Here is a 22,098-nt window from a genome sequence, read left to right as displayed (position 1 = left end):
TTTTGGCGGCAAAAAAGTTAAAGTCTGTTTCAAATTTTTGGCTAAACAGGTTCTTGTATAGAGGGGGTCTAACTGGCAAATTTTAGCCCAACAGGTTCTTAAAAACATTAGTCGCGGGTTTTTACTGTAGTGGAGTAAGTGCCTTCTCATGATCTCAGGGACTGGCATCAACAACGCGGGTCCGAGACGGAAACGCAAACCAAACCCTGCAGGCTAATATTCAAGAATTACTAGAAGTAACTTGTCAAATTCTTTGTTATAGTACTTACTGCACTTTTATGTTACATCTGCAACCCAAGCTAATTCTAGTTTCCCCTTCCTCTTTCGCCCAAACCCGCCTAATCAAAAGGGAAACCATGATTAAATATTTTGCACAAATAACTGAAACCCGTTTTAAAGTGCAATAGCCACGTGGTATTAAAGACAGAGGGTAAGCATCAAGTTTACAGCAGTGAGTGACTATTTTTCACATCGATTATTACGCTTGTCGTATATCACTACCTGTGTACAACCTGAAGACAATAAGCGCTTTCACGTTCGTGAAAAACTTGACAAAATACATTTAACCTATTCAGTGTCGTTTTCAGATACATTCGGTTGGCCATCTCTGTCTTTTGCCGTATACGTGATGTTTAACCTCCCAACTATCTGCTTGACTATCACGCGAAATGGAAAGGAAGAACGAACTATTGCCCCGTAAATATGGTACTGGAAAACTCTACATTAGAACATCTTGATGTTACCAACGTAGTTTGTGTCAAAATGGCGAAAAGGGTAATTCTTTAACGAACCTTTCTGTGTACTGCGTCAACAGAAAAGATCGAATACAAAACTTTGGTCTTGGAAAACCAACGGCAAGCTCCTTTTTTGAGTCGAGGAACACGACTTGATAATAAATCAACTCATGGTAATACTCCAGTTAACCCCCCAAAAATCAGCATACACCTTACGTTGTCATAGAAAAAAGAAAAAAACCAAATATGAGTTAATTAGGCGAATGAACTATTTCACAAATTACAGAAACGAGTTTGTCATTCCAGAGATATGCTTGTTTTGAAGTTCGGTATCTGATGAATATACAGAAATGCGTCAACTGGTTACGACAAGCCAATTAACTCTTCTTTGGGTTTTCATTTTTTTAAGACAACATTAATACAGTAAGGTGTAATTTTGTAATTAAACTATTTGTTGCTCGAGAGGGATACATACTGTAGTTTAAATAGGCCGGAAAAATAACATAAATGACAACGAAAAACACCGAAAACTACACTGTTCCACGCGGGTTACTGGTGTCAATGGGCTAGTTTCGGATTATCAAAAATCACCCTTGACTCCGAGGCCGAGGTGGAAATAAAACAAAAGAAATGAATTATTCATTCCTGAATCTCAGTGCGATCCCCACAGCCTCGTAGCAGTGAATGAATTTTGAATAACTCGAAACTGGCCTAAAACAGCAGTTTTATCACGTTTCACCCTACTTTAACACTTCGCAACAAGATTAAGGAAGAACTCTATTTGTGCTTTTCAAGCGGGCATGCTTTGATGCTTAAGCTTTCAAAGAGGAAATGTAAAATATGTCTGTAAACACACGGAAGAACTTAACTTATTGAGACACACCATAAAGCGCCCCCCGGGCCCCTCGTACACACACAAACACACTCCATTCTTCAGTTTCGTTCTTGATTTTACCTTTCCATTCAATAATTTATTCTTACTGTCACACAGTTCCTAATTTGCAGGTCAGCAATTTGCATCTGGAAGGGCGTTTTCACGGGTCTGCAAGAGGAAAGGGATAAAAATGATGATAATTAAAGTAGTTGCGTAGTGTTCTACTCATGGGTGAGTGAAAAGAAAGAAGCCTCAGTTAAAATATAGGTGACGCAAGTTTTACTGGGTCGGAAGCGCTTAAACCAGCTGACTAATATAACAAAATTTAAATGAAGATTTGATCGTCGCAGTGGTAATTGCAATTCAAGCAATTGCAAATTAACCCGAAAAAAATTTGGGGACTTCAACGGGATTCAAATCCATGGCCTTTGCGTTAGCGCTGCGGTGCCCTACCAGCTGAGCTATAAAGACCCACACATTGCATTTGGGAGCAGGCCAACTTGTTGAGTTCATCTTAACCCGCGAAAGGAATGAAACTTAGAATGAAGATGATGTGAACTGCGGAAATACAAATTTAAATGAAGATATGATCGTCGCAGTGGTAATTGCAATTTAAGCAGATGCAAATTAACACTACAAAAATTTCCGGACGTCAATGGGATTTTGAAAGAAATCAACTGCCAAAGGGAAACTCCTAGAAAAAATGATAACGTGGCTGAGAAATCAATTATGAAGGCAAAATGAGCGCGAAAAAATTGTTCCGAAAGTTTCAAATGAGAAATCTCAGTTGAACCAGTCCATCACGCCTTACTCAACTGACAATCACTGGAAGATACTTTAAGCATCCACTGTTAGTTTCACGTTAGTCTACTCACTGATGTCGGAAGCGCCGTTCGTCGAAGAGAAATGATGCACGCTGAGAATTGCACCAACGTTTCACAAGAATTGCCATGATAAAAATACCACTGGAATAGGTTCCTCACAAGGCAGAAACATGACGAATTGAAAACAAAAAGGAAAATATGAAACGAAACTTACCGTAAGTGGGAGCGTATTTTCGTAGTTTGGGTTTTGAATGGATCTGACTTCGGGAAGAGGGCTATCTGGAGGACTAAAGATAGCAAATCCCCGTCAAAAAATCACATACTACTGATGAAAGGCAAGTCAGACGCAAACTCACAAGAAAGGCACAACGCCCATTAAAGTACTGAGAAAGAGTGATGTTTAAGAATACAATGGTGTGAACAGCGTGAAACGCGCCTAAATTACACAAAAATGTCGGGCTGGTCGAGAATGAGGGGTGCTCTTCATTCTAATGAGCTGGATCAGGTAAATGTAAAGATCTTGATCTTACCTTGCTTCTTCATCAGAGGATGGCTTCACCCTACAAGTGTAAATAAAATACAGTCATGATTAAAGTGTTAACGAAGAGATTTCCCGTGTTTTTAATACGAATACTTTCTTTATCTAATAGACCTCTTTATCTTGTAAGTTAAGTTTTCCCAATGTAGGTCTTGAACTAGTAGTAATCGTACATCACAAAGTGTGTTTAAAGTAAGAATAACTTTTGATTGGATGTAGACGAAAATGCCACAGAGTAAATTCGATGATATCTCCATGAGGAAAACTTATATCCGGGGACATTTTAAAGGGGCTATGTCAGCCCTAACGCATGCGCGAGCCGATGAAAACTCTCTGTGTGCGCAGAAGAGCTCTGAGTCGAGATTGACCAATAAGGCGAAATGTGTCACGCAAACATCAGTAAACAAGCTACATCATTCTTACATGAAACAAATTGTTTGCAAAGCCCAGCGAGTAGTAAAACGTCAACAAACAGTTCAGAACTCTGTTTTCTTTTTGGTTACCCACACCGGTCGGTTGGATTATCCATTTATCAACAATATATTAGGTGTTGCGCGGGTTAAGCTGTGAAGCGTGCTACAAGTGAGCTTTTTTCGTTGCCAAGCACGTGACCATGGTCTGCCTGTGATGTAATTCAAGATAACGCTAAAAAGGCAGGCGAATGACGAAAAGCCCAAACTTGTTAAAGGTTACCCTTAGTACCATACGATACCCAAGATTAGAAGTTGCACAATAGCCATTCACGTGCTTATTTAGGTAAAAAAAAGACAAAGGAAAAATTCCCGTGAGGGCACTACGTGACCTACTTTGAGAAAACAAAACATTCAAGCTAAGGGCCTCTTCATATGAGTCCGGTTGACCGGGTTGGCTCGGTTACCGGGATGAATTTTGCCTTGGGTTCATATGAGAAATTTCAGCCCGGTTTCCGAGATGAGAAAAGGTCAAAGATCCTGGGGACGAGTTCTGGCGCCAAATTTAGGAAAGTTAAGGCAAACATAGCGAAACACAAAAATTTTAACTTTCGGGCCTATCTTAGCATCGGTAACTCTTAAAGCTGTATCACTGCAGTTAAATGGGATACTTATGATGTGGAAAATACAGTAGGAAACGCAAGACGATGCCATCCGGACCGCCAGAATTCATCCCGCCGTTCATCCCGGTAACCGGGATGAAGTGTTCATATGGCAAAATTTCCAGCCCGCTTACCGAGATCTCGGTTGGAAAAACCGAGATCTCGGGAACCGAGCCAGCCCGCCCTCTCATATGAACACATCGAAAATTTTACAAAGGATTTAGAGGTGAGGCGAGATCTCGGAAACCGGACCAGCCCGGTCAACTGGGCTCATATGAAGAGGCCCTAAGAGGTCTGTTATAAAACTGTCAAACTGAAAATCTTGTAAAGGAAACAATGTGCATCGCTAAGAATGCATCCATTTTGTTTTACGCCCTCTCTTCCTGGGGATCGAACCCGTGACCTTTCGTTCTACAGTCCAGCTCTCTACCGACTGACCTAACCATGCCAAAGCCTACAGAGTATTCACAGCCGGCTGCATGTTCAAGCGTGAATGATATTTTTCCGTTTACAACTGATGACTCATCTACCCAACAGTCTAAGTAGCGTGCTTGCCAACATTTCAATTAATTAACGGCCGTTCACAGGTAGACGGAAACCATTGATGAATGTTTGTCTGCGTTTACACGGTTTTAAAACTATTTACACTAATGCAGTCAGAACTGGGAGTACTCCAGCAACAAGGAATTGGAAGATCTACTAAAAAGGTTAATTTTATCCTCGCTATACTACTAATGCATGTCATTTGTTGACGGTGACAAAACGAAGTAAGATTACTTCCTTAGCCGCTCTTCAAACCTTCGTCCATCAATTGGGGTGTCCAAAACACCCTGACATCCTGCATCCACTGGCACAATGTAATAAAACTAACAACTCTCTTCTTTAATCTGAGAATACTTACAGTTCATATCTTTGTGTAGCGGGTTTTGGACCACTGAATGGAGGAGCAACTCTGGAAACAAAACATGAAATAGAGATTACAAAAATAGAAACACAGCTACTCGAAATCCCAATTTGCCATTGTCCATATTCCATCATTTACTGCATTTGACTCAATAAAAGAAATAACTTGTTTATAGTTACAGCATCAATGGCATGTGAGTCAAAGTGACTTACAAAAATATCACTTATGCTCACTGAACTGTACGTCTCACAACGTTAAGGGTCTGCAGAGTTCACGTTTACAAAAAATGTATCAGGAACGGAAGGGTGGAAAATACTAGGTGTGAAGTCTCAGCAGTTAGCGTAAGTTGGGATCTCCCATACGAAAATGAGCTTGATTTGCCATTAAATTACATATAAAAACATGGCATTTTTTAGTTTTATCCGTAATAATTAATAAACAAGGGCTCAAAGAGACTGAAGCTTACCTTTTGTAAAGAGGGTTTTCCGTCACTTTCGGTGAAGTTGGAGCCACAGAACAGCTACAATGTAAGATGAAATTAAACTGGTTAAATAACAAACCTCAACGTGCAGAATTAAGGTATACAAACTGGACAGGTCTAGGGAAAATTAGAAGGATCATCACGTGGCAATCATTGGACGAAGAAGAATATCCTGAGATTAAGTCAGTCCCTGTTAGCGTTCAAAACTTTGACTGCTTGGTCGGCACTCTATTCACTCGGTTACGAAGAGACTCATGGACAACAAAGCTCCTTACTAGGTAGATGTATGACACGCGTCCTGCATACCACAATGGATTAGCGATATCTAAAACGCACTGTGTGACGAACACAAAAAATGGTAACTTTTAAGCGTGGCAATGAATGAATACCTTGCATACGCTTTGACGTCTTCAGTCTCAAGATTGTTCGATTCACTGGCGTTATCAGCACTAGAAACATCAAAAAAGATAGTAATGGTAGTTATTATTTCAGCCGTCCACTGGTGAGAGTAAGTCTGCTTTTAAGACAAATGGCTCATCACGCTGGAGATTCACCCAGTTTCTTTAGCATGACGCGACAACGACTATTCTCATTACAGGTTTATACCCACCCCAACATCAATTCCGCATGTATCCATTTATAAACCTGGCTAGGGCGATCAGGCCCTGCGAGAGGAGAATAAAGTGTCTTGGCCAAGAACACAACACAGTGACCCTGGCAGGGCCTGAACACGGACCCCTTGATCCAAAGTCCGATGCAGTAACCATTTGGCTACCACGTCTGTAAGAGCACTGCCGTCTCCTGACATGCGGAGAACAAAAGACAAGGCTGTGCTCTAAGAAAACCCTTCAGGGAGAGCATAGCCTCTAAACCTCTGAAATACGAGTGGAAAGTGTAAAAGCTAGAGATTTCCTAAATGCCGAGAGGCAAAGGTTAGTCGCCATGAGCCAGCGCTTATTCCACTCACCATCATCATCATCAACAACAACCTAATCTTCGTCCTCCGCAAAAAAATTATCCTTGCGAGTATAAAAACTGGAGTGTAAGAGATGAATGAAAAATTACCTCAGGTACAAGATATTCATAGTTTCATAAGCATTTCCTTTTCTGCTTCCACTGTAATCTAGAGGACACCTGGATGGTGAACAAGGGGAAAAAAAGTTAGTGAAAGTTAGAAAACAGCCTTAAGAGAAACAATCAGCAAGGGAGATACTCGTTAATTTTCACGTATTGTTGATTACTGAGTTCCGTACAAAAATAAGTATTTTTTTTTTTTGCGCCATTCATCCCTTAGAATTATTTGGCAAAGTAATTGTCTGCTTATTTTAAGCAGTTGTGTAGGAGCTGCTCGTAAGCTCTCTCCTGATTGGTCGCAGAAAACAATGACATGTCATTCTTTCAATTGTTTCAGTATTGTTTGGGGTCAGGGTTACATTTTAAGACTGTCAAACGTAATCTTACGTTTACCGTAAATGTAGTTCTATATCTCTCCACTGAATCCATCAGTTACTTTCTACTCTTTAGTCAATGCGGGCATGAACTTTATCTTGCCGTACCATGTTTTCCCTCTCATTTTTAGACAGCATTTTTACCCTGATAAGTTTAGTGAATGCGTTGACCAAGCATTCAAAATTCTGAACTATCAATCTTGAAGAATTTACAATCTGCAGACTTGAATTGAAAGTTGCAGCTAATACCGTCAACCCAATGTGAATCTACCTCTACAGCATACCCTTCAAACTGAACTTTTCATAATTCTAGTATCTCAGTAAATTCAATCGATTTCCCCCTAACGAAAGAATTTCAACCAACCTGTTCGCTGTAGTATTATTTGGTAAGCAATATTCCCTGTCCGGACTGTATGGCGTTTTTGCATTATTGTCTGGTAAGCAGTATTCCCTATTGTCAGCAGGGCTGCATATCACTGCCTTCCCTGTATTTGGCGAGCAATATTCCCTCTCTGGACTGTATGACACTATTTGCATATGACTTCCTTTTCCTTTATTTTTCCTGCAGGTTTATAAAATTAATGTCTTCATTAAGATAATGTCATCAACACTGCATGTCGCAGCTCAGCTGTTCTTCATTTCCTAAAAACGTCTGTGCCTATCAGTGGTGCTTAAGCAACATGAACAAAAAATGGTCTGGTTTAGAATTGTGGGCATGAAAATGTGTGACAATTTAACATGAAATTGGGTGGAAAGTTACCAGTGACTGGGTAGCAAAAAGGACTGCTGAAAAAAACTAACAACAATAATAAGAATGCATTGTCTCAAATGAGAGCCAAAGTTTTAGCCAGAACGGGTCTGAATTTCCCCTAGACACCAGTTTTTGGAGAAAATGGTTATTTAACATCTTTTGTTTAGAATGGCTAGTAAGAGAGTAGATGTGCACATACAGAATTTATCAGCTTAACTCTTGATGAAAGCTGAAGTTCATTTTCACAAGGCACAAAACAATTTCTTTTCCATTCAGAATTTCTGCATTCCTATTCATGCAAGTGAATGTAGAAACATAAATGATTTGTTTGTAGTGGAAGTGCACTTATATTAGCTGCTGGACGCTATTTTCAGGCACTCCACTCAAACAATTCCAAGTAAATAATACATAAATAGGACAAAAACCCAACTGGCAGTAACTGGCAAAGAACTGGCTGTTAAATTACAATCATGCCCAAGGATTTGAAGCAGCTAAAAAATGAAGTGAGTGTGGGTCAAGAGCTGGGCATGAAACTGAGACTACCACACTGCAAGTCCAATGCAATGACCACACTCAGCCATTCAGACTGAATATAAAAACTCATCTTCTCATTTGTCTTACCTTTTCTTGTGCACAAGGCAAAGGAGAATCAGGATTGAAACAACAATCACTGCAATCACTACCACAATAATGGCAACCAATCTTCCAGACGACATTCCACCTCCCATCTGAGCCTCCTTTCCAACCACCAGTGGAGAAGATGTCGTACGTTTTGTTGTAGGAGGAATATCAGTGCTAACAGAAAAGACTGCCTGTGATGGAGGGATTGTGGTTGTAATGTCTGTTGATGAAACAGGGGTTGAAGAGCTGGTATTATGACCTATCAATGATTGTGATGGTATGGGGGGACTAGTGGTAGAAGGTGTGGTCGTTGATGGTGCTTTAGTGGTTGGTTGTGTTGGTGGAGGTGTCGGCGCTCGTGCTAGTAAGAGAAAATAAATGACAAAGAAGTATGATTAACCTTGTGTTGTGTTGAAGTGATGGGGCTCAGTATTGCTACTAAGTAAATTTAGGGCACTCACCATTAACCAGAAATGGCTGGCCAAAACCAGTTCACTCATAAAGAGAATAAGACAAAAGGCAGTGAAAGGATTCACACTCCAACCAAAAAAGCCTGTTTCATTTTCAAAAGACCGCTGTGACCACTCAGCCAGTTTTGACAATTAACAAGTGCCCTAAGACAATTACTTCTTATCAATGAAAACCCTGTTTGTTACAAACAAATTTGTGAAAACTTTCAGACAATATTGTTCTCTGCGACTGGTTATATTAATGGCGTGGCCATGGTGGGATAACATTATGAAACAAAGCCTTTCCGAACTGTTGATGACAAAAATAATTAACACTTTCAAAACGTAATTGGGAATGCACTTCGTACAACTTTTAATAATGTTTGAAGCTCGCTACATCAATCAAATAGCAGATTAATTGATTGTCTCACTTGCCAAACTGTTTCACTCTTCATTCAAATGGTCTGCACATTGACATCATAAAATAATCATTGAAGAAAGTTGGCAAAAAGGTTGTCATAGGGTAAATTAATTTGTTAAAAAAAGGGGTGGCCACATTAACAGGGAAGTAGAATAAGGATTAGCAAACTTTTGTACACACACAGAAAGAGAAGTGATTGCAAGAAGGTGTGGATGTATTAACCGTGAGGTCATACCACAGGGTTCCATACTTACTTTTATGATTTTTGCTTGTACACTGATAGAAAACTTTCAGTTGAGGTCTTTCAAAACCACAGGTATAATTAAATAGAGATTGGCTCAAAGTAATGTGACATTCCTTGTAGTGCTGACAGTGTGTTACAATAGTTTCCTTGGCATCAAATGGAGGACATGAAGATACTTCTGTACTGCGGTTTTGTGCACAGCTATGAGATGTCTGGTACCAAGCATGAAGAATATTGATTGTATAATCATAACTTGAGCAATTCAGTGCTAACATGTCACCAGAGCATACTTTAGCAGTAAGCACATCATCTAAACCTGAAAAAAAGTTATATGCTTGCATTAAAAAGTTTGAGTTAAAGAATGAGAAAGATATTCAACCAGATCAACCTACCAAGGAGCAGATATGCCTAGTATTTTATACTAGTAAAGTAGTATAGCAGGGACGTTTTAGCCCCTTTTTGGGGTCTGAATATGCTCGCAAGTCATGAATTTCCCAACCTAGCCCTTTAGAAGGTACATACCAGTCCATTCAGGAACTTATTTCAGAAATTATCCCACATATTTACAGAAAAGGTGTTGCAAAAGTGGGCACATATATGGGATAATACAATAATATAACAATTATAATAATAATAATAATAATAATAATAATAATAATAATAGTAATAATAATAATAATAATAATTTAAGCTTTCAGTTATGGAAAAATTGATTTAAACTTCACTTTGCATATTAAAAATACCTCGCTTTAGTGAGAGGTATTCAAAGACAAATCCATTATGAGAGCTGGGGCTGGCACTACCAGAGAGGAAATGGACTCGTGCAAAGTTTCCAGGAGTCAATATTAACATGGCCATGTTTCCATTACAGTACTTTCCACCAATATTGTGTGAGATATCACTAAGCCCATCCCTAACTTCTACAAAGTCATTGCTACACTTTTGCGGATTTGCCCCTTGGTAAACATCAAAATGTGTGAACATAAGAGCAATGTACATGCCACTGCTAACTGAAATAAGCCAAGTACAGTCCTTGTTGTGAGGATAGATGTTGGGGTAGCCTGGGCTTCTTATAGATCCACTGGGCTCAGTAATGTATTCAGTACAGTCATCTGAAAACAATAAAGTGGAATAGTTGAGCATATTAATTTGTAGGGTTTATACAAACCCTAGCTAAATCAAAGTTCAAATTCTCATTTGTTGTCCCTATTCATTTCCTGTACAACTCAGACTGTCCAACCATTTTGTTGGGATTCTCCCAATTTTGCTTGAAAATTCCCAATCCCGACCATATACAATTGGGATGTTCTGATAATTCTTATGATATTCATACAAGAACATCTAACAGAGTATACTTCTAGAATTGATGTCCAGGAAACTTTAAAAAAAAACACCCAAAATATGAATTAAAATAGAGTATTCAATGTACGCGAAGACAACCAAATAAAAATGTGTAGTTCCAGAAAATATCCAGACCCCCACCACGGAGGGGATTTCACTTAGGACCCCCCCACCTCCCTGGATTTTCCATTTTTGCAGGGAACTGATGACCCCCCACCCCTTCGGAATTTCCACAAGTGTGATAAAGACCCCCCAACCCCTCTGGAAAAGTTCATTTACACGAAGAAAGACTATTAAAGTAGAAGAATGAGGCAACTTATGGTTAGTACCCAACGGTTTCCATCAGAAGCTTGAATGCTTCTGTTTCCATGTATTTGAGTGATCTTGCAACATTAAAACACACTACACGACCACAAAGTAACCTGATCTGTAATTTTTGCTCATCTCTTTCTTTTAATAAATGAAACAGAGAAAGTAATAAGTCCGTTATATTTGTGAATTTACCTTAATCAGGGCAAGCTTACGAGTTGTTATTCGTCTCACGGGCATAATGTTGATAGAATTAACGCCATTTCGTGCGGGAATGCAGAACAACTCAAACTTACGACCACAAAATTAATGCAAAACAAAGAGGAGAATAAAAACTCTGAATTCTGAAATGATAACAATTAATACCCCCTGCATCTTGAAGGTACTTGAAGGGAAACCAAGATCAATTTACTGTTTTTCGATCGACTGATGCGACTTAAGCTGCAGTTTAACCAATCTTTGAACCTGCACATCTCTTCTTTGGTGGGTTATTTTAAGAAGATAATAGCTTTTCTAGTCTTCTCTATATACTTTCATAAAACTGTTCACAGTAAATGATGTTTAGATAAAATCGGTGGGCAAATTGAAAATGACTTAGAATGCGGTTTTGTTAAACACTGGCTAAATTAGGTTTAAATATTTGGCCCTAAGTTTCTAAAATGGTGACACTTACCTGCTTCATCACTGCAACCATAGAACTCCAATCTAAGGCACATGTCACGATAGAATTCCTTGGGGTGTATTCGAAGGAATCTTGTCGCAAATGTGTCTCTGAATTGGTTAGTCTTCACATCATTAGCATTGCTATTTCCAGTAAAAGTCTTAATAAGAGTAAATGGGAATAAAAAAAAATCAAAGGTTAGTGCTAAAAGATTAGAAAACCAAAATAGGAAAGATATAACAAGTAGATTACCCACTGGTTTAAGGAGGGTGGTTATGCCACAAAATAAATACATTTTAAATTATGCAGAGTGGAGATACTGTGTGCCACAAAATTTTTGCAAGATCTAATTTTTGCGATTTTTCTGTTGTCCTGCAAAAAAATTACTGCAAACATCTTTCACAACATTTACCCCAGAGTAATTCTCTCTAACTCCTGATTCATCATAATTCACTTCCAATCATCAAAACAATCAGTCAAGGCAGATGTTATTGTAATCGAAGGACAAAGAAAATAGCACACTACAGTCTTCAAAATCTTCAAATGACACTCTTCAAATTAAATCAAGGACCTGCTGACAATTTTAAAGCAAAACCAAACTAAGGATTTGTAACAAATACGGCAGTGAATTTAACAATTATTGAAAGTGAGTGATGAAAACTAATGGGAAATCCCATTTGAAAGACAGGGCTGCTCATTGCCTTGTGTAAGGGCTGTAAATTGCACATTTGGGCTGGAATTTGCCCATCACACTACCAGTATGTTCTTATGATACTTACCAATTCAGCACCATCGTTGGCCTTATAAATGTACCAAGTTACCCCATCATAACTGTAGTTTACAGTGAAAGTCTTTACATAGTAACTTCTACGATATAAGCCAATCCAGCCACGATATCCTTGCATATCCATAGATGATACATGTCTGACCCTAAGCAGGTCAATTTCAAAGTATTCTTTCCGGTTGTCATTTGAATTGCTGCACCAGGCCTTGCTGTTACCCAGTCTTCCCTGGCTGGCTGCCCAATCCTGTTTATTGCGATAATGCGAAAAGGAGCTCAGCTGGGAATTCTCTATTCTTCCATCTTTCATACCAAGGGGATCAGAGCAGCCTAAAAAACAGTTATAACTAGAGGTTACAAATCACGCTGCGCACAGATGCTGAGCAGTATTATAAAAACATAAACAAAAATGCACATTTTGCTAATAACAGATCCTTTTATATTTGGGCCAATTAATATTTGTGAGATAAAGGACTACAAGGGAGTCCTACAAGCATCAGTTCTTTACTATTTGGGTCTTTATTAAACAGATTATAGTCATGTAAACAAATTAAAACTGTTTGCATGGGCCACAATGTGCAAAACTTAGCACAATTATATGATAAATGACATATTATTAAAATATTAATAAAAGTGTTACAATAATTTGAAATTTTTTAACCTAAGTTGATTTTCAATAATTATTTCCTTGGTCTCCTATCCCTCATTCATAAATAATTATTTTGCTAGTTAAATTAATGACTTCAATCATTATAATTTATTATTATATATCAAATACATTAATTGCCAATGAGCAGTCTCGCGAAGACGCAAGGCTGCAAGGTGGCAGCCTAATAAATTAAAGCCGTGCGCGAAAGTTCCGAGGCAGAATGAATCTCAAAGCGATGTCACATTATAAAGTGTAAGGGAACTTTTATGACGCACTGCAGAACAGAGAATGCATTGTTTTCGAGCAAACACGTGATACAGAACAGAGAATCCACGGACTGTGTGCATGTTTGAGAGTCCCGTGCTCATCCCATCTTCAACCAATTGTCGGGTGGATTCATTTGCAACATATGCTTATACCTTATTATAGGAAAATAACACTCCATGAAATTAACCGAATCGTTAAAATTCGCGTTAATTTAAGTCGCGTTAATTTTGTTGAGCGTTAATTTCCGCTACATTAATTAAGTGCAGCTTAAATTTCTGTGCTCTTAATTTCCAGTATCTTAACCCCAATTTTGGAACCTGTCCAGACATTCTTGACACCTAAAAAACATTAACTACAAGCTTTCTTTCTTTCCATTTACCCTTTATTTTTCATCTTTCACAAAAGCTAGGGCGAAGGTTTACAATATTTCGAGTTCATCTTCATCGTTGTCGCTATCAGAAGTGATACGAACATCTTTTCCTTTGATTTCGTGTAATTAATCGCGTTAATTTCCTTTATTATGAAATTCTACCTCCTCTTTCGCGTTAATTTTCTTTATCCGAAAGTCGTTTTCCATTAAATTTGCGTTAATTTAAGTCGCGTTAATTTCCAATACCTTAATTTCATGGAGCGCTAATTTCCTATAATAAGGTATAGCTGTCACATTTGCCCACTGGAATTTTTATTGTAACGGTAATTTATGACATTTCTACACAAATTAAACAGCGCGCATGTATAAGTAAAATCTTTGCTCGTTAGCACTTAGCCATAGCTATAACTAGTAGTAAGCAATATATATTAAGTTTTAAAACACTATTGACATTTTTCTTATCTTCATCAAGGTTCTCTTTATTAAGTGACGGCAGCCGGCTAAAAAACCGGCTGCTTGGAGGTTTGCACCGTCTACTTTTTGCAGAAATAAGGTTAAGTGAAACAGTAAAAGCCTGAAATTGCCTACAGCACTCCGCAATTACCAAGCTGCCTACTTTAACATCCTAGCTGTCTATACTTTAAAGATTAATGAGAACCCTCTTCATGACATTTGCCTGTTCCTTTGCAGTTTTAGGTTATAAAGGGATATTTTGTCGAGCATATATTCTTCAAATAGCAGTTTCAATACATTGGGAGGAATGTTTGCTTGCTGAGTTTTAGGCAGTAGTTTGGCTATTTCTTCCTTGCAAAACATGTGAAATCATCCACTGTTTTCTCCATCTCTGCCTAAACAGCTATCAGCACAACTGTGCCTTGCTATCCCTTTTTCTGTTGATATCTTTACAATATTATATATTTCATTGTGCTAATATATGACCACATGACTTCCATTTTTGGTCAATGGGACCTGGTTACAAAGAATTGACTGGGGAATTTAAGCCAATCAGAAATTGAGAAACCTTGAATGAATACTGACTCTTGACATCATTTTCAGCCTCATCATGCTTGAGGACAATATATTGGAAAACTGAGAACAGCAATGCTGGACAAGTATGATTGGCAGGGAAGATTCATACAATCAGACCTGATACCCAACCAAACTAACTAACTAACTCATCCAACAATTTATTGCTTATTATTACATTGAATTCCCCTACTTATGGTCACCTGATCTCCACAAGAGAGTCACTTTTTTGTTCCACTGGATACACCAAGGTGGCAAAGGGGTTTTCCCTGATGGGTGATGGGTCCCAAATTTATTATGATTGGGATATGTGAAGAGGTCCAAATTAGATGTGTGAGGTGTGATTGGGCATTAAACAAGAGAATGCGTGATTAACTATTTTCAAAATATGTCACCATGATTTCCTTTGGAAATCTGTGATTGGTGAAAATCATTTGAAACTACAGTGAAACCTCTATTAAGCGGACCCCCAATTAAGTAGACACCCTCTATTAAGTGGACACTAAGCTGGGTCTCAAAACTGTGTATTATATTTTCCTTTATAACGAACCCCTACTCAGCGGACACCTCTATTAAGAAGAAGCGGACACTAAAATAAATTGTATTTGGCTAATTTCTATTGTTAAAAACCTCTATTAAGTGGACACCGGACGGAATTGACAATAGTAGCATAGGATTACGTCCTTGATATACATACTGTAGTCGATTAATAAAGATAAATCAATATATTTAGCTGTCAAAAGTTCACCTCAAAGTCTTCTACAAAGTACAGCACAGCTTCCTTAGCTTCCTCAACAACATGAAACTTTATCACAGTTCAGAGTAACAGTTACTGTTGAATGTTAATCGTTAACGAGCATTGCACAATTTTTACAAATAAACCTCTATTAAGCAGACACCTTCTATTAACCGGACACTTGGGAAGGTCCCGAAGTTGTCCGCTTAATAGAGGTTTCTCTATAGTAGCACAGACATCAACAACAGATAGTCATGACATCATTTTGAGCCAGATCATAAAAACCAGTTATTTGGATAACAGTAATACTCGTCGTTGGAAATCAGGCGGTTGTTGACAGAGATTGAGCTCTCGCATGCTAGAACATAGTTCGAAAATTGACCCCTGCTCAAAGGATAGACAACGTACCCAGACAAAGAAAATAAACTTACTTAATGACTCTTTCACGTCAGATAAGAATTTTCTTTACTAGGGTACCAACTTTGTAGTATTGAGCTTTTGAAGAGAATGTTTAAGCTATAACAGACGTAAAACGATTAGCTGTCACTTGCAAACGCATAAACCTTCATCAAAATCTTATACATATTGTAACCATACACTAAAGTAAGCTTAAATTTTCTAACTCTTACATAATACAACAAAGTCGTTTATTATATAGCGGTGCATTTATGATTTGTTCTGAGTTGTTAAGTCTTAATTTGTTTTCAATCTTAATTTGCGTATTCTTATGTTATGCAAAAAAGTCCTAGAAGGAAGGAAAATATTACCCTCTACGTTATGAACCTTTTCAAGAGGCAACAAAATGAAAATAAAGTGATAAATTTTTACCCGATCTTGAAGCCTCGACGATGGGAAAACAAACATCAGCCACGAAGACCGCGCACAATAGGCAAAGCTTTGTGATAGTCGACAAGTTTTTCCTGGGACGTTCCATCTTCTAGAACACAACCGAATCAGTTACACGTTTCAACTTGCCATGGTTAATTTCCTTGTTGTGAAGAATCTAACAACGTAACAAAACTATGAATCCGTGAAAAGGACAGACAACCTCTTTGTTCGTACAACTCCAAAGTCCACTGTGTAGGGAGAGGAAAGTAGGTGCGTGGTGTGCAGAAGGGGGGAGTACACTGCGAAAGGTCGCCGATCACGCGAACCCTCGCTTGTTATTATTGCGAAATCTGAGCAGAGAACGCAACAAAGAATTGAAAACACAACACTACTAGATAACCGCCAAGGACTCAACTTAAGAGCACAGAGCCGTAAAATGTTGCCGACAGAAGTGGAACCTGATATAAGAAACGTGCATAAACACGTAGTGGCCCACTGAACTAATATAAAATTACAAATACGAAAAGAGTTCTGTGACCGTCGTCGCCAAAGAGGTTTAATTTTGTTCAACAAAACCTTCTCAAGTCAAAGACATTTTAAAACAATCCTTATATACTAACATAGTACTTTTTGACAAGAATACAACTTTAGATTTACAGCTTTCCACGTACTCCTAGCTCGCAGGGTAAAACCTCTTAGTCTATATAGAACTAAGATGACAGTGCCTATTGAGTATTTGCTTGCGGTTTCGAGAACAGGATCATTCTCTGTACATGTTAAAGCCTTATATTAGGAACCTCAGTCCTATGTAAAATGCTAAAGCCAATCCTGGATCGGTACTTTTAAACCTTTCATCGTTTGTTTCCTTTCAAACTTTTTACATTGAAATCTCCTTCTTCAAGTACTGCTTGGCTCAGTTTCTGGGGAACATTTCGCGCTATTGCAATAAAAAAACAACAGCCACAACAACTAACAAAACCTTATCTGTTACTTAACTTCGATAATATATTTTTAGTTTGCCAATATATACCGATAAATATCGCCAACATCTACTTCAGTTAATGACTACAAAGCAACAAAAACAATCATCTCGTGTTGAGGGGGAGTGGCAAGGGAGCGGTAGAGGTGGGGGTCGGGGGCGGGAAAGGGGCTAGGAGGGGGCGTAGGGAATATATAATTAATAAAGAGAAGGAAGCCAAGCGGATGATTTCCATTACAAAAGAGTCAGTTCTTTTGTTGTCACTTCAATAACTGGTCTTCGAATACAGGAGTGATCCGTCACATGAGCGGCATAAACAGTGAAAATTCAAAGGCTCGTGAATTAAAAAAGTTTTCACCGAAACGGAGCCCGAGCCTGTTTTCACCGGCAAAGTACACCTGCAACCGTGAATCATTCTATTAAAGCGACGACGAAACAAGTCCTGAAGTGCCACGCTGTAAAAGTAAATATGTCGCAAAGATATTAAAGTTTTCCTTGTACCTTTACCCTCGTATCATAGAAGCTTTCATAGTATTATTATCCCTGCTCCCTTGAGAGATGACATTATATTAAAATCAATGAGTTTCGTAGGCAAAGTGAAAATGCGCGAAACCATCTGAGAAAATCTTGACAGCAAGACATTTCTTGAATTTCCACGTCTTCTCTATGTTAGCTGTCGAATACAGCCGCCTCTCAGTTCGACTCTCATCGCTCTCCGCCACTCCGACGTTTCTCGATAGTCTCTACCTCTAGCGGCAATATACGCGGGCTGCCAGTGAGTTCAACAGTACTGAGCTAATTTTTAGGAATAAGACTTCGCAATGAAGGTCGATATATTTTGTAACCAGGAGTATACATGAGACTTCTGTTACCATTAGATGTTTCTCTAGGGAAGTAAATAACTTTTTGTTTTTCAAATGGAACTTTAGGAAAGTTTCTCGATCATGAAAAAGCAGTAGTAAGTGTTGAATTGTCTATAATCCTGGCTGTGAATAGGGTTCGTGATGTTTTGGAATAAAAATGAGTATTTGTATAACTTTATCAACGTTAAAAAAGCACGCAATTTTCGAATAGATTACGCCCGATATTCGGCCGCTCTGAGGCGTCGCAGTAATGACGTTTTTCGGAGGAAGAGGGATTGGCTAATGTGGGTTTTACTTGTACTTTCTGTGATATTATGCGTCAGGCTTAGTTGGCACCTTGCTTTCAGGTACTACTCTCTCAGATTCTTTCGACCTTAAAAATAGGCTTAACATATTGAACTTTCGTCTTCATACGAATCACTTGATGCAGCATTTTTGGAACATTATTTGTGATGTGCGATGTTAAATTTACAGGGTCAGTCAGTTCGCTCGAGCTACAAATTAAAGGAAGGTCGCGGTCGGCGTAGTAGACGCTTCCTAAAATGTAAATTTGCAAAATTTAAAACTTCCGATTGCGCCATTTAACCAAATATTTAAAAATCTTGCGCGTTATATAATAAATGACGTGTTTATATTTATCATTACGTACATCTTCACATTTTTCGGATGACCTGTAGACTCCTTTCGCAAGCGTTGAATAACGTGGGTGCCTTGACGCTGCAGCAAGATATGGCGCAAAAGAGAGCGAAAGTTCTCGCGCCGCATAGCTGATAGGTCTCGCATAGCTCTGATTTCCTGTTTAAGTAACAATTAATAAAAGACGCTGAGTATCTTTTGAAGAATTATGGAGATCGATGGGGGTGTACGGCCTCGACTGATAACACCCTCCGATATCTCCATAATTCTTTATACGATACCAAAGCCGAATTCAATGATTGTTTTATTATTCATTCGAAATACTTCCTAGTTTGAAAACATAGCTAAAACATGCTTTAATACCTCCATCAATGTCAAGTTCCATCATCTTCGATGTGCACGTTTAGGGTTGTCCAGCTCCGCAAATGTTCTCCAAATAGCAGATGTCGCCCATCGAGTTGTCTTCTCAGTTGCTGTTCTTGCCATGTTTTTAGCTATTATTTAACCTAGTTCTTACTCCTGAAAAGAGTGAAATGTCCGCCATTTTTGTTTTCACAACCAAAACAACTCAACCTCGTTCCCAGGTCTTCTCGGTTAACGGTGCATTAATCTGCAAGGAAGCTGCACTTTTGACGTCATCGGTTGATTAATCGCAAAATTCTTCCAAATTTGGTCATCAGTAGCTGGTTATGGTGAATTATTCTTGTGCTTTTAGCCAATCAGAATCGTGGAAATATTTGGAATGAATAATAACATGAGTTAAACAAACAATGAACCTGGACACATTGTGTGAATCAGGTTCTTGGGAGGTTTGGGCCCACGTGCAGACCTCCTTAGCAGGGGTTCAGCTTGGGCACTTGCTCTTGAGTTGATGTCCTCTGATGCTGGGTTGGACATGGTCTTGACTAGATGATACAAGATGTATAATGAGTGCGTGTGGAACATCTTTGTCACTTTACGTTTCTTCCAGAGCATCACTGAGAGAGGGAACTGTGTATCTAAAAGAAGCTTCTTAAAGGAGGAATAATTGCGAGTCACCTTCCGGTCGCCTCCTTTAGTGGTCAACATACTGTGGTTCTTACTTGTGACTGTTAGTGGGATTGGGTGGTATGGTGTACAAAACTTATCAAGCTTTGGCTCCTTTACCAACACAGTATCTCCAACTTCTATGTCAGAATCCTTGATGGGTTCCCTGCTTTGGATATAAAAAAGCTTCAGGTCTTGAATAAGGCTTGATGACCCTCATGGACTTGTCCAATGACACGTTTCTGAAGAGCATCAGGAATGACAATACTATTACTAAGAAGGACAATGTCACCGTCCACTGAGGTAAGTTTATTCGAAACATTTGCAAAGATCTTAAGGGTACTTGGATCAACTCCGTTCAATGGATACAGGCTGCTCCACTGGCCATTTGAGGTAAGCGCATCACTTCTTGTAAAGTCGTATCTCGTGATGTAGCCATAACAATGTCATCTCTGCTTAATGACTTTGCTGTGGCTCGTGTCATGACAAAGTTAACATAATGCTCTGCAGACACAGCAACCTGGTCACACTGAGTGGTACCCCGAAGATGTCTTGATATGTAATCAGCTGGACTTGAATCATCTCTTGAGTACAGCACTTCGAAGTGACATGACTGCAATTTCAGACTTCAGTTGTCAATTCTTGCTGAAGCATGAGAAGTAGGCCTGTTGAAGATGTGCAACGGGGACTTGTGGTCCGGCTATCACTTTCAAGTGGCTTCCTAACAAGCACATTCGGAAGTGATGGTAACCCCATGAGACAGCCAATGCTTCTCGCTCAATTTGGGAAGAGCACCTCTCTACACTGGAAAGAGCTTTACTGGCAAAGGAGATCATTTTGCCACTTTGTGTCAGCACAGCACCTAACCCAATTGGACAGGCATCCACGACTTGGTCTTGTGTAATTTGTGCACCCCTCGGTCGAGTATCGATCGACGCTTTATCTGCCGATATCTAGGGGTTAGCAGGGCAGCTTGTTTGATTGCTTCGACCTTATCATGGTTAGGGGACATTCCTTGTGCACTGAAGACCATTCCAAAGAAATAAATTCAAGGCATGTAGAACTGGCACTTGTTTTTGCGAAGTGTAATTTTTAACTCTAGCAAGCGGGTAAGCACTGAATGGAGAGCCTTATCATTTCGCTGAACATTCACTCCATAGATTATGACATCATCACGAATGTTTTTAACATCTGGAAAGTCACTAATGCTAGAGGCAATGTGAAACTTCTCAGTGTTAATACCAAAACTAAGACGTTTATATCTAAATAAGACGAAAAGATGATTAGAGAAGGTGGTTATATGCCTTGAGTAAGGATGCAACAGCAACTGATGATAGCCCTGATTTAGTTATAATTTGCCAAACACAGTAGCACCTCTCAGACCATGTATCACTTCGGGCAAGGATAGGCAGCACATGTCGCTCTCTTGAGATACCTTGTTTGCCTCACGCATGCCCACATGCACAAAAGAACACCTCCAGGGTTAGAGCATGTAACACGATATATTGCTCTCAGGTTGCCACTCATAGAATGGTGACCTGGAGAGTTTTCAGCATTTAGATGGCTCTCTTGAGCTGGCATTGCTGTTGCTGATCCAGTTGGTGTCGAAACTTCAGTCGGTACATTCTCGTGCTTGGGGATGGAAACCTTTGGTGGTATTTGGGTCACTGGTAATGCTTAATGCTTAATGAGGTGCCACAGCTGGACTGTCGGGAGGTATGGTACGCTTCAAACTAGTTGCTGCTAGAGCAGACTAATAAAAAATTACACATCGGTATGCTCACATCGATCCTCGCTAAGTAGGAGCCAGACTGGTTTGCAGTTCCTGTGATCTGACCCTCCCAGTTCTAGTCTTCAACGTAAACTTGCTTACCTGTGGTGGGTGGAGGGAGCAGGGCAACGGATTGGTGGGGTTTGACATGGCAAATCTGTGTTGACCCGTACTTGCCCTCTGGTTGCTGACTAGCATTTTGCCTTTTAGGTTTGAGGATACTGGGTATGGCAGGAACTTTGATTTGCAAGTATACGTAGAACCCTATGAGTAACTCGTTGAGTGAAAAACCAAGTTCACTCACCGTTTCTGGGAATGGAGTCATCTTTCTACCGACGCTCAAAAATAAATAAATAGACGATGGCTCTTCGAGAATCGACGAGGACGGCTCGACTTCACTTTTTGACTCTACGAGGATTACTCTATGACACACGATGACTCGCCAACTTCACCGAGTCATCCTCGAGGAGTAATCCTCGTCGAGTCATCGTCTC

At 39.3% G+C, this 22,098-nt stretch overlaps 2 protein-coding genes across 3 annotated transcripts in view; both read right to left on the bottom strand.

Moving 5' to 3' along the window:
• Positions 1-22,098, bottom strand: part of LOC140941153 (ADP-ribosylhydrolase ARH1-like) — a 245,793-nt gene that overhangs the window by 102,644 nt on the left and 121,051 nt on the right. The window lies entirely within an intron of this gene.
• LOC140940900 (uncharacterized) lies at positions 1,635-16,648 on the bottom strand. Its single transcript, XM_073389863.1, has 14 exons — positions 16,330-16,648; positions 12,452-12,783; positions 11,685-11,832; positions 10,105-10,473; positions 9,372-9,677; positions 8,248-8,608; positions 7,240-7,437; positions 6,493-6,561; positions 5,817-5,876; positions 5,413-5,466; positions 4,944-4,994; positions 2,963-2,992; positions 2,647-2,719; positions 1,635-1,776 (listed from the first exon to the last, which is right to left on the bottom strand). Exons 1-14 carry the CDS (start codon positions 16,433-16,435, stop codon positions 1,741-1,743), a joined length of 2,193 nt encoding a protein of 730 aa, XP_073245964.1. The 5' UTR covers positions 16,436-16,648; the 3' UTR covers positions 1,635-1,740.

This window comes from Porites lutea, chromosome 6 (assembly GCF_958299795.1).
Source record: "Porites lutea chromosome 6, jaPorLute2.1, whole genome shotgun sequence".
Taxonomy (NCBI): domain Eukaryota; kingdom Metazoa; phylum Cnidaria; class Anthozoa; order Scleractinia; family Poritidae; genus Porites; species Porites lutea.
The sequence above is the reverse complement of the archived record's forward strand: the minus strand, read 5'-3'. Positions and strand labels throughout refer to the sequence as shown.